The following is a 12752-nucleotide window of genomic DNA, read 5'->3' on the forward strand; positions in this document are numbered from 1 at the left end:
TGCCAAAGATTTCAGGGGTATAAGTTATGTACTCCCCAAACCAGGTGTCCGCAGACAATGCTTTTCAGTGAGAGGTCATGCACCTGTTCAGAATTGTACAGATTGAGCCAGAAGTATCAACCTTGCAATGTACTCCTGAGGATGTCCCTCCATATACCTAACAAGTCACATGCGGGTTGGATTGGGGGTCTGAGATACAGCCCCCAATATTAATTATTATCATAACATTTTACCCAAGCAAGGAGCCCCCAGAAAGGTGCTTTTTGGAAATATTTTGGGCATGGGTTCATGAGTAAATTGACCAAACCACATTCCATCTGACTGAAAATGTATTCATTGATCAGGAAGACCACCCATCCACCACACCTAGGCCCGGGAGCCCCTCTTAAGCTGTGGGAGCCTGTTGACACCTGGCCCCATCCTTTCTCCCTCCCTTTGTGGGCAGTTTCAGTGATGACGGGGCAGGGCCAAATCCCCTGCCTGGGGCCCAGGAGCCACCCACACATCCCCTGGATATGACTTTTACCCAGGGCTTTTTTTGAGCAGGAGCACACAGAAATGCAGTTCTGGCTGGCGTGGCATAAGGGGGTGTGGCCTAATATGCAAATGAGTTCCTGCTGCACTCTTTCTACAAAAAAGGCATGCGCGAAACAATGGTGAGGTCAAGGGGTGTGGCCTAATATGCAAATGAGTTCCTGCTTTTACCTTAGTTCCTTACATGACCACTACATTTGTCATAAAGAACACTTGGTTATTATCATGCTGTGATTACTTCTTGTCCTTTTACAACCCGAGCATATTTTCAATCTATATGCAAGGGAAAAGATGGCGAGAGATGGAAGGATGTGTTCCAGGCATAATAAGCAATATGACAGATCACATGGAGAGAACAAGAAAATAATAAAAGTATAGCTTGTCTCTGAAGAAAGGGTTGAGAATAAGGGATACAGGGAATGACTGCTTCTCACAGGGCTCTGTAAATTATTCCTTCAGGATGTAAGAAAAATGGACCTAATAATTAGTGCACAGTTTCATTGTTGCAAATCTTTAAGCAAGCCGATAAGTAGTGGTCGTTACTTTTTATGATTTAGTATAAAAGTATAGACTGTAGTTATATGTTTTCTTCTCCATGCTACATAACATGTATATTTCCCTAGCCTGCCTTACAAGTCTCCCTTGTAGTATCATTTTCTCTATAATTTCTCTATTTTTCATAGTTAAATGGATTAGGCAGGGGAATGGGGCTCCTTTGGGTCCTACAAGGTCATTAGTTTCTCATGAAAACAGAAACCAGTATTAATTAAGCAGCAACAGACTTTTAAAAGAATCCAAAGAACAAAAAAGTAAATATTTAAAACTTATCTCCATATTTTCAACCAAGAAGTTTGACTCAGTTCAATGTGTGTTTTTCAGTGACTCAGTTCTTCATTTTTTGTATAACAGGATGGAACTAGCAGTCTCTGTGTTCTCCTTATAAATGAGTGTTTGCTGGCTCAGTAGGACCTAGGGGATGCAACCACATTATCAATATATTGGATGGGTCCAGCACAAAATTTCCCCTTGTGCTAGAGCTCTTGCACAAGTGTTAATACAAGCTAAAGACCATAGTAGCTGCTTGTGATGACATCTTTATTGTAACCCCACTTGTGCATCCACTTGCACAAGTTCTACACTATAATATATAGGGAAGAAAGCATTAGGTGTTGCACAAACACCTGTCCAAGCAGAATTGCTCTAAGTATATCATTGGAGCTAAGCCACTGTGTGCTTACAGTCCACCAGCCAGTGGAAGATATAGCTATATGATGTACTGTGATAACACTTTATAACTTTTTTGTAGCAGGAACACCTTTGCATATTAGGTCACACACCCCTGATGTAGCCAATCTTCCAAGAGCTTACAGGGCTCTTAGTACAGAGCCTACTGTAAGCTCCAGGAAGATTGGCTACATCAGGGGATGTGGCCTAATATGCAAAGGACTCCCTGCTACAAGAAAAGCTCTGACTATAATGTTCAGCTTTTCAGGCTGTTCAGGCTGTTGTATTTGAGGGACGAATACATATGCATACTTCTGATTTGTGTTTTTAGAACAGATGCTATCTAATAAAATAATATTTCTTCTGAACACTAGTGCTCAGCTGAATAATGAAGTTTCAAGTTTTTTGTATCAAACTGTTTTTTGCCTGCATAAAATAGTATATGATTATCTAACAGCCACAAATTGCACTCCTCACCTTATCCTAGCTTCATATCTATAAAGTGAATATTCTTTATCTGGGGATAACCGTGGTGTACCAAAATTTACAGAGACAATTTCCTAATTTCTTCATTAGGACCAATCATAATGCAGTGATTTAGTCTAGTCTCAATGAACACCATTCTCAGGCTCAGTATTTTGTAGGGATGGGCACTTGGGAAAAAAGTATTCTTTGGATTAAGATTTTGAGCATAGTTTACATAGTGATATCAAGATAATTTGGGTCCCCACATTGCTTTAAAAACACACTTGCATTACCTGATGTCAACTCCCCCCCCCCCTTGGGTGAAACAGATTTGTGCTTACTGCTTGGGGAAGGTGGCAATGACATGCTAAACCTTTTTTTCTAACATCTGCACAGTAAAGAATAGCACGCCCTACTAAACTTAAAACAAACCTAATTTTAATTTGTAATTTACATCTATTGATAAGATTTCTGTTTCTCTTTTTCTGTCATGGGGTAGCTCTGAAGAATGAACTGGTTTTAAACATTGATGAAAGAAAACTTTGCAAAATGAGCATATTGCATCAGTGAATGCATTGATATGATGGAATTGCTAAGGACCCTGCAACACTGCTTCCTGCAGTCTGTCAGATGCATGAAAAATGACATGCTTGGATTGATTGTTCTTAGGAGTTTAGTTCAGTCGTGTAATTCTTTTATGACAAGGGAAGCCTTCCAATTCCAGAAGCATCATTCTATCAAGGGTTATTTTAAGTACTCATCAGTTGGGGGCTCTTAAGAGTGTAATTAGAACACATGATGCCATTGGCTGAGGTTTTGTTTAAAAGTATGAAATGAACACTGCATTCTGGAGCTTGGCTTCCACTGGACGGTAGTTGCTTTAGCCTTTTTTGTTTATGGCTAAGCTTAAATTCCCAGGACTCTTCATATAACACTTGGATATGTATATATATGTATGTCTTTGTGTATGTGTTTAAGTATGCACATACTCTGCACATATGCCCAGAATACACAGTGATAGAACTAGGTACTAGAAGTGAAGAAACATTTAATAGATATTTTGGTGATAGGCTCTCAAGTAGCAAATGTTATTATAAGCAAGAGATTTATGCAGTGCTTAAAACATGTCTCTGTTTTTCAGGCCAGATAGTATTCATGTGAGCAGCCTGGAGATAAAGTGGATGCTGGAGACAGCTATGTAAACTAAAATACTGCCAAGCCTGGGAAATCCTATAAAATGGAGGAACTCTATAAGGATACACAAAACCTGCCCATGGATGTTACCAATTCTCCTTCAGCAATAGCCAACAATAAGCTTGAAAATGGAGTTGCCCAGCTAATAACCGCAGAAGCATGGAATATCAATTCAGCTGACCTGATGAAGAAAGCACTTTCACCCCTGGTGACTGTTCCTGCCCCATCAATATTGACACCACCAACAGAACCACAGAGTGGTGTTGCTCTCAAGGTAGCCGCCACAGTGCTTCAGCCAATTTGCTTAGGGGACAGCCCTGTGGTTCTGCCAATACATCTGCAAGTAGCAGGAAGTGCTGCTCCGCAAATTGCTCCTGCCAGTAATACTCCCTATGTCATGACAACACAAGGCCCTGTTCCCCTGCCTGTCCTGTTAGAGCAACACGTCTTTCAGCATTTAAATTCTCCACTGGTATTACCTCAGAGTTCTCCCTGTGCACCCAATCCTATACACAGTAATCTTTTTCAGGGGTCTTCTGCCCCAGTTGGACAGCCACAGCTCCTGGATCACAAGCCTTCCAGTCAGACTCAGGAGCATGTCTTGCCCCCTGTGTTTCAGACACCAGGATTTGCTGCGGTTCTTCAGGATCTCTTTCCTACCCAAGGTGCCCTTGGTTCGTCACCTTATCAGCCACCACCAGACTGCTCTTCTATCCCTACACCACCTTTCAGTTCTCCATTGTCTCCTCTGGTTCCCCCAGCTACACTCTTAGTACCATACCCTGTTATTGTTCCCCTGCCTGTCCCAGTCCCTATCCCTATCCCCATCCCTATTCCAGTGCCCCATAATGCAGAATCCAAAGCCAACCTGGATCGCTCTAAGCCAGCTTCTTCGTTTATATTGCATTCCTGCAAAGGCACCCAGACTCCCCTGGAGAAGGAAGAAACTAAACCATTTGATTTCATCCACTACAGGGAGCTTTCTCAGCTGACTCGACACACTGTCATCAAGATGAGCAATGAGAATGAGGTCCTTGATCTGTCGATGAAAACAGCACCTTTACTGAAGGAAAATGAGGACAGTTCCCAGCACTCACCTGAAGATGGTGCTCTGGATCTATCAATTGCTTCTTGTCGGAAGACTGGGAGTGCTGAATTAACAAGTACCATTCGGTCTGGGTCCATGATGGATAATACTGTTCATTCTGGAGCAGATAAACTTTCTAGTGGTGTTTCTCCCTTTGTTCCTTCAAAATCTCATGACATTCCAGCAAAGGGTGAGAGCAGAGTGATTAACAACTCCTCTGAATTCCTAAGACAACAGCCCAAGTGGCTGGTGGATCAGACTAGTATACCGAGTGAGCCCTCTGCAGGTAATAACCTTGAGCTTATGAGCACTTCACAGACAGCCAAAGTGATAGTGTCCGTCAAGGATGCAGTGCCTACTATTTTCTGTGGCAAGATTAAAGGCCTCTCGGGTGTTTCCACAAAAAACTTTTCTTTTAAAAGGGACATGCCCCAGGACTCAGTGCTACAGTGTTATGATGTGAAGAACCAGCCAGAAGCCCGGGATAATGGAGACGCTCTTAGGAAACCCATCAAAAACAGAAGTATCAAGTTAAAGAAAATGAACTCACAGGATATACATATTCTTCCAATCAAAAAGCAGAGGCTTGCAGCCTTTTTCCCAAGAAAGTAATTTATGAGGTTTTAGAATGTTTAAGGTATAATTATTATGAATAAATAAATGCACTTCATTTTAAATTACATTAAAATTTTTAGATATCTTTTAAGTTATTTGGAAGTGGAGGAGGGTGGGAGGGATAGTGGGAGAAGACTGGATATATCTTCCCAGTAAACCTATTCTTTTCCCCATTGTGTTCTTACTTTTCATTAAAAGTAAATAAAAGGCAACGTATTTTTCAAGTGGATTGCACATTTTGCAGCTTTAATGGAGTATAATGGATGGGTAATTCAGAAGGGTAAAAGCTATTTTCACTGCCATAAAGTGCTTTGATGATGTCATTCTGAACAATGGTGGGTAGAATGGAACTCTGAGAATAAATGTTTGTATGTGCTAATTCTGTTGCAGTATTTTGTTCCTTATAATTTACTTTTATTATTAGGAAAGGTTGAACATGAGTCTGTGAACTGTACAGTAAGTGCACAGTTAAGTCATTATATCCCTGTGTTGTCCAAGCTCAATGGTATTGTTCAATGTCAACCTAGGTGTTTCTCCAATAATGAAACATGTTAACTGAAAGGAACTGAATTATATTGGCATTGCAGTGTCAAGCTCATTAACATTGTCCAGCAAGCAACAAGTAGCATTCTTCATTTTGGTTTTGGTTTTAAAAAAATAAGTTCAGCCTAAAAAGATTATTTTGAAGGCTAAGATGGGATTTAACTGCATAATAGATGAGGAAAAACTTTTTCCCACTCGATAGTTATTTATTCTTTGTCATTTCTTATGTACATGGAAATGCAGGACAATGTAAATGCATTTCATTATGGTATAAAAGCCACCTGTGCCTTGCCTGTGGAATTCCACAAAGAGAAGAATGGCAGGATACCACCCACTACACTAACAGGAAGGAGGATAGGGCAGCTGAACACTGGAGGGACAGCACTGTATTTTATAAAGCTTGCTACGGAGCAGGTTATAACTGACTGGCAAATAAAGCTAAAAGAGGGAGGGATTTAACACAAAACAAATTGAATTACGTACATACCTAAAAGTTAAGGAAACACACAGACTAAATAATACTGTGGGTTATTTTAAACATTAACAGATATTAACAAATATACAAAAATATTTATTTCACAATTTATTTTACAATAGCCTCATTGACAAGGGGCATTTTTAAAGAATAAGAAAACATACTGATTTTGATCTAGTAAAAAACTGCAATCAGCATGGAAGTCTCATATTGGGACAAGTGGAATGTCTAAATGGACTGCTAAATAACACTGTAAGAAAAATTCTGTGCTGTTTTGAATGGTGGCACAAGTATCTGGGTACAAGTAATCATGTAAGGGTTTTATTAGAGGCTGGTTCAGACATATTTCATATTCCCTTGGAACCCTACAGTTGTATGAGTCTAATGTTAGTTGATGAAAAGCCTAGCCATAGTTACAATCTTCATGCCTGTTTTTTTATGTGGTTTTCTTTACTGTAGTAACCCTTAACCTAAAATGGTACGGTTGGTTTTACTATGTATTCATATACTACTGAATGTGGCTTATAAAGTTAAAATGGACTGACCTTAAAATAGTGACCTGAAGAGCGATGCATGTCTGCAGTACTACCTAGGAATGGTCAAGCCTTGTTAGACCCAGGCTTTCTTGACAAAAGGGGAACAATGCCATTAATCCATTGGTCTACCAGTCTTTAGTGAGGTCTGAAACACTCCTGCTCCTGTTCATCGTCCTCCACTTGTCTAGCTATATCTTAAGAACGCTGAACACCAATAATGTACCATGATGGTCGTGTCAGTGATGTAAAAACTTAGTGAAACTTGCATAGTTTTTTTTTAAATGCTAAAGTTGCACGTTTCTTTTTTCTTTCCTTGCAGTGGAAATCTGACCAGATCACTTTTAAGAATCAAATGCAGCATCTCTTCCCTTCCAAATATATGAGTTTTTATCTTGCATGCTAAAGATGCTCTCAATTGATAGTTGAACATGGCACGTGTTAAGAACAAGCAAAGTTTTCTCAGAAAACTACTCACAACTACTGTGGACCTTTCTAGAATCCCTGCCCCTTTCTGAAATGTCAGCAGCAAGCAGCACATTCTTTTCTCTAGACTTTTAGCCTCTTCTTAAAAATCTATTGCATATGCAAAAGCAACTTTCCCCCTTCCTTTCTGGGAAGGATTCATCCAGACCTTCCCACAGGAAGTGGAGGCCCCCTCCTTGACCACAGACGGCAACATGATTTTGTGTATGTACTACCTTGGTAGACAGAGATGCAATTTATTGCAAAAAAACACTATATTGTTACTCTCTCTTCCATTGTGAAACAGGTTAGGCTGTATCTGTGTGACTGGCCCAAGATCATCCATCAAGTTTTTGTTAAAAGTGGGGATTCAAACCAGGGTCTCCTGGATCCTAGCCCAACACTCTAGTCACTACACCATGCTGGCTTTCTCAAACCTGTGCAACATGCTTTAGTCTTGGTGTATAAAGTGACACCAGTTTGGCTCTGATTCTCCTATAATCTAACTGCAGCTTTATTAGAAGATTGGCAGTGTGCAGAATGCTGCAGAGGTTGTAAAATTAAAGAAAACAGAAGTATGAAGGCCTAAATCATAAAACAAATGACACATAAACACTGAAAAAGTTTAATTTTCTGCTTAGATAATGACATCCAGTTGAAAATAAAGAATCAAAAATATATTCTGTTACAAACAATGGACAGACTTTGATATCATGCTATTATACAAGGTTAAATTTCACTGTGATATTCTCATTTCATGTTCAGATGTGTGAATGTGATATAGCACATGTCTTTATGCAATGCTAACAAATCTTTGCATCACACTGACAAAATGTAAGAATATAAAAGACACAATTTTTAAAGCCATCTATAGCTTAAATAAAATTAACTGAACTGTGTTTGTGATATTTTCAGAGTTCCTAGCTGCAACCCAGAAGACTTGCAAAAGTTTGTTTCTGTTCTATGCAAATCTGTTTCTGAATATTCTGTGTTGGTGAGTGGAATGACAGAGCCACACTGATCAGAAAATACGATAGACTTAACGGTCTTCCCCCCTCCCCATCATATTAATAGCATTTCGAAGTGCCATTAGAAACAGAAAGGTGGTTTAACGTTGCCTATAAAGTGCCAATAATGGCAGATTTCCTGATTCCGTTCCCCGCCCCACGTAGTTTTCCACTATCCCTGTGATCAGTGAACTAAAGGTTCTCAAGTTTAAAATTATTTGGCAATCTGAATGTCTGTCTGAGGTTATTACTTTACTACAGCTACTCAAGAACTCAGATTTTTGTACTCTCTTTTCGGATCTCAGCCAGCAGTATATAAATATGCAAAATGTTTGCTGCCATGCTTCCAGTTTTCATTGTTAGAATCTTGTGCATATGCAACATCTGCTGGAGGACACATGCATGCAAAACAGCATGTGAACTGTGTCACAACTTCGGCAGCTTGTTACTATATATTTGCATGAATTTATATTCCTTCGTCAGTGATATAAAGCCATGACACTGGCCTAGTAAGAAGGTTTGGTATATGATCATTGGATGCAACTATTTAGCTGACACAAATCAACAAAGGACTGCTTGTTGTAAGACAAACCTCTGCAGTTGAGTCAAATTTAAACCGTATGGGTATCATTTAAAAACATACTTAAGTCTCAGACAGATTTCTTTATTATGTTGCAATATTTTTGTTAAACCTGAGTTATTAGTATACCAGTAAGCAAGGCATTTTCAAACCAGTAATGTGTAAAAATACTTTTAAAAAATTTAACTAGAAGCTTTGATATAAAAATGCAGTAAGAAATATAAAATCTACCCATCAACTAACATCAGTTGTACTATTAAATATAGTACATTTGGTTAACTAAAGAGCAAATGTACACAAATTGTCCCTGATATTATATTGGCAGTGACAGCAAAGTGTTTTACTATCAGCACAATTTCTTGTAGCTTATAGAATACAGCACCAAGGTTTATGTAAAACACACACACATCCCACGTGCAGTTCAACTTCTTTGTTCAAAATTTCCATCTGTACATTTAAAAGAAGCTGAAAAATCAGTAAAATCCACACTCCCCACCCCCCCGGAAAACTTCCCAAAATAAAATGGCTCAGCGCAACATGAAAATCTAGGAATATTGCATAGTGCAGGGAATATCCCTGTATGAATACACCTGTCTATTGATTGTTTTTTGCCTTTCCAGAAATGGAAAGTAAAGCAGACAAGTGTCAATGAATAGTAAGAGAACACATTCACTTTTTAATCTTGCAAGACCAATTTTGTGGCTGTGAAGGCTGTTTTGCATCTAGTCTTAAAGATGCACACACCATGGAGTCCTTGCTAGAACACACATCAGTGAAGATGCAGTATGAATTCACCTGTGTAGAGGCATTCCACCACTCACCTATATATGTTTAGTGCCTGTGTATTTGAAGTTCCTAGTATACACCCTACCACTGTACATTGGGCCAAAGTATTTTGTGCATGCTTTTGTTTAACTGGTTTATCAAAGCACTTCTACAGTTTATTGTCCATCACAGTGCAAAGTACCTTTAAAAGACGATTTAAAATGAACACATATGTACAGCATATATGCATGTACCATACACACATATATAAATATACAAGTGCATGAATATTAATATTCATGCAAAGCTTCACAAAGATGGAATGTTTTAAAGTAAGAGGTGGTTTATTCCAGTAAGGAAGCTGGAAATAATGTTTGTCCCTCTGGAAGTTGGCTGCTCAAATCAGCACTGAAGACTTCCTTATCAAAAACAAAAACATTTTATATATAGCCAGCTTTTTAATTGTCAGTGTAATGTAATATTTTCTTTCATAATTTAAAAAGATAATAGCTGTACTTCAAAAAAAGTGTGTTTGTTTTTAGAACACCATACATAGAAAATAATTCATATGGCTATTCCCTTTATGGAAATCTACATAGCAATATCTCAATATTAAAACTCTGGAGTGTCAGGTATAAAATATTAGCTGAGGAAATGAAATTCATCACAAAAATGCTTCTTACTATTCCCTCACAACCACCACTTTTATCATATATTCAGTCATTGCTTTAAGAACCTGCAGGGTTCAGATAAATTTTTTTTAAAAATGATTACTCCTTTGGAATTCAGCTGTTTTGGTTCTAAATGAAAATGCACCAGCTGAAGCTGAATAGTTGAGAATATACTTTGCGACTTCTCTTTTCCCAGTATGTCTTCACAAAAGTTATTAAATACTACAGTGTGATCAATTTATTCTATCCTTTGAGAGGAAACTTCCGCAGACCAGTGACAATTGCTAGGTGTGCAATGCTTTTCAAATAAACATTGGACACAGTCTCCTGGACTCTTTGTTTTGCAATGTGAATGAGACCAGCTTGATTCAGCAAAAATTTTGCTGCATTGTGTCCAATGACTTTTGTGAACCTGAGAAATTGTCTGAAACACATAATATTGTCGTCGTGCAGCCATTGCCTAGTACTTTCCTTGTTTAAGTCTTTCAATGTGGTAGCACAGCTTTAATGCTGGGCCTAATTTTAGCCCCATATATTTCATTATCATATCACTCCTCAGCAAGAGAAGAGCTTTTCCATCTATTTCCTGTAGAAAAAAAGACAATGAAGATTTAAGTGAAATTTATTTCTGCAGGCTTTAGGGAATAAACTTTACAGGGAAAACGAATTTTAATGAAACAGGCTAAACAATAACTTTGATTATATCATTGTTTTTAACAATCAGCTGTTATAACCTGCTATTTTCAAATTCTGAAATTTTTTATTGTCTATAACAGGTGGCTAACAATCACCCACAAACTTGAAGTTACTTTCAATTAAATGAATATAAATATGCTTTGGTGATAATAGCCCATACCCATGAATTTTCTTTCAACTAAATAAAACAGTAAGTATCCCTTGATATTGCAGTTCTGATATTTCACCCTGATTAGTTTCACTGATCACTATTGCAAGGGGCCCAAACACACTGCAATCGCTGATTATATCACTGTGCAGCATATTTGAAAAAGGTCTTTTTGTCCATGGATCTTGTCCATTTAAAACTGCAAAGCACCCAGTACCTGAGAAGGTACCATATACCTCTTCATGTTGTGTGTAAAGATCCTCATTAGATCTGCTTATCTGGCAAACAGTTTCAAAATGATGATACAAAGAGAGGAGTGTCTGACAAAAAACAAGTATTTAGGGGACAACAATATTTTAGTTCAGCTATCAATTTTTTGTAGCCCAGGTCCTTAACAGGGTAATCACACTCCAGGAAGCAAAGACACATCTTTCCTCTTTCCAGCCAGATTTTGCTGCAGCTGGTTCTTAAAGGCAACATGCTACAACAGCACTCATTAGCGTGGGTGGAACAAACTTTCTGCAGACTAATCCCTCTTAACCAGTCAAGCAACTCTTTCTGATTTCTAATTAACTTTAAGGATGGCTTCTTGTAAGTAACTGATATTGTTTACTTTGGGAAAATCAACTATGCATAGTTAATAGACTTATCCTAAAGGACAGTTCCAAGCAGTAAAAATAAAGGGGGGGGGGGAGAGGGGAAACCTTGGGAACAAGGAAGGGAGATGATCTGTAGTCTCATGAACTTTCTGACCTTTTCTCAGGGGTGGAATTCTAGCAGGAGCTCCTTTGCATATTAGGCCACACACTCCTAATGTAGCCAATCCTCCTGGAGCTTATAGTAGACCCTGTAAAAAGAGCCCTGTAAGCTCTTGGAGGATTGGCTACATCAGGGAGTGTGGCCTGATATGCAAAAGAGCTCCTGCTAGAATTCCACCCCTGCCTTTTCTCCTTCTGACGCAAAATATGCTGCTATAAAGTACAGCAGAGTAAATGGCAGAATCAAAACAAAAAAAGGCTTTCTTACATGTCTTCTGAAGAGCTCTGCATGGGGTGCTAATGCTTGAGGATCAGCTTCTTTCACAAATCGCATTACTTCATCTATTGACCACGTAGAAGGATCTTTATTGGGTATTCTGGAAGGTTCTCGTTTTAGTGCACTGAGGTCCGGTCCTGTTGTGGAGCTTGCAGCTAAAATACATAACATGATGAAAGTGAGGAAATTGGTATAATATAACAACTTATTACAATTTGTTTAAATTAGCATATTTTGGATATATGTGTATGTATATACCACGAGTGGGGAACCTTTTTTCTGCCAAGGGCCATTTGGATATTTATAACATCATTCGCAGTCTATACAAAATTATCAACTTAAAAAACAGTGCTCCGCCGAAGGAGAATGATTCATGCTGGCAAAATTAATGCAAATAATTGTTTTTCTATTTGAAGTCATAGGGAGAGCCTAATTTGGCACACACACACACGGCCCGCTGCCCTAGGCAAATGCCTAGGTCCAGGGCATTTTTTGTAGAAAAAGCTGAGAGAGGGAGAGAAAGGGAAAGGAAGGAAAAGAAAGAAACGGGGGGAAGAAAGGCTAATAAAGGAAAATAAAGAAATGGGGAGAAGAAAGGGACCAGCAATCCATGAGGGCCAGACCAAGTGATCTTGAAGGTTGTAAATGGCCCTCGGGCTGGACGTTCCCCACCCCTGGTATGCATACACGCATTGGATATATACACACGTGTATA

General features: G+C 38.8%; 2 protein-coding genes across 4 annotated transcripts in view; one reads left to right on the forward strand and one right to left on the reverse strand.

The window, feature by feature from the left end:
- RAI2 (retinoic acid induced 2) overlaps nt 1-5498 on the forward strand; it is a 40925-nt gene extending 35427 nt beyond the window's left edge. The window contains exon 2 of the mRNA XM_060234026.1: nt 3365-5498. Within this exon, the coding sequence (XP_060090009.1) occupies nt 3461-5116 (1656 nt within the window). The 5' untranslated portion in view covers nt 3365-3460 and the 3' untranslated portion in view covers nt 5117-5498. The remainder of the gene's footprint in view (nt 1-3364) is intronic.
- A 4755-nt stretch (nt 5499-10253) lies between these two features.
- SCML2 (Scm polycomb group protein like 2) overlaps nt 10254-12752 on the reverse strand; it is a 73135-nt gene continuing 70636 nt past the window's right edge. For 2 of the 3 annotated variants that reach the window (XM_060234036.1, XM_060234037.1), the window contains 2 exons: nt 12029-12192; nt 10254-10744 (listed from right to left, as the gene is read on the reverse strand). In XM_060234036.1, the coding sequence (XP_060090019.1) occupies nt 10619-10744; nt 12029-12192 (290 nt within the window). In that variant the 3' untranslated portion in view covers nt 10254-10618. The remainder of the gene's footprint in view (nt 10745-12028; nt 12193-12752) is intronic. The other variant, XM_060234038.1, reaches the window with a different exon arrangement.

The sequence above is a fragment of the Heteronotia binoei genome, chromosome 3 (assembly GCF_032191835.1).
Source record: "Heteronotia binoei isolate CCM8104 ecotype False Entrance Well chromosome 3, APGP_CSIRO_Hbin_v1, whole genome shotgun sequence".
Lineage (NCBI taxonomy): Eukaryota > Metazoa > Chordata > Lepidosauria > Squamata > Gekkonidae > Heteronotia > Heteronotia binoei.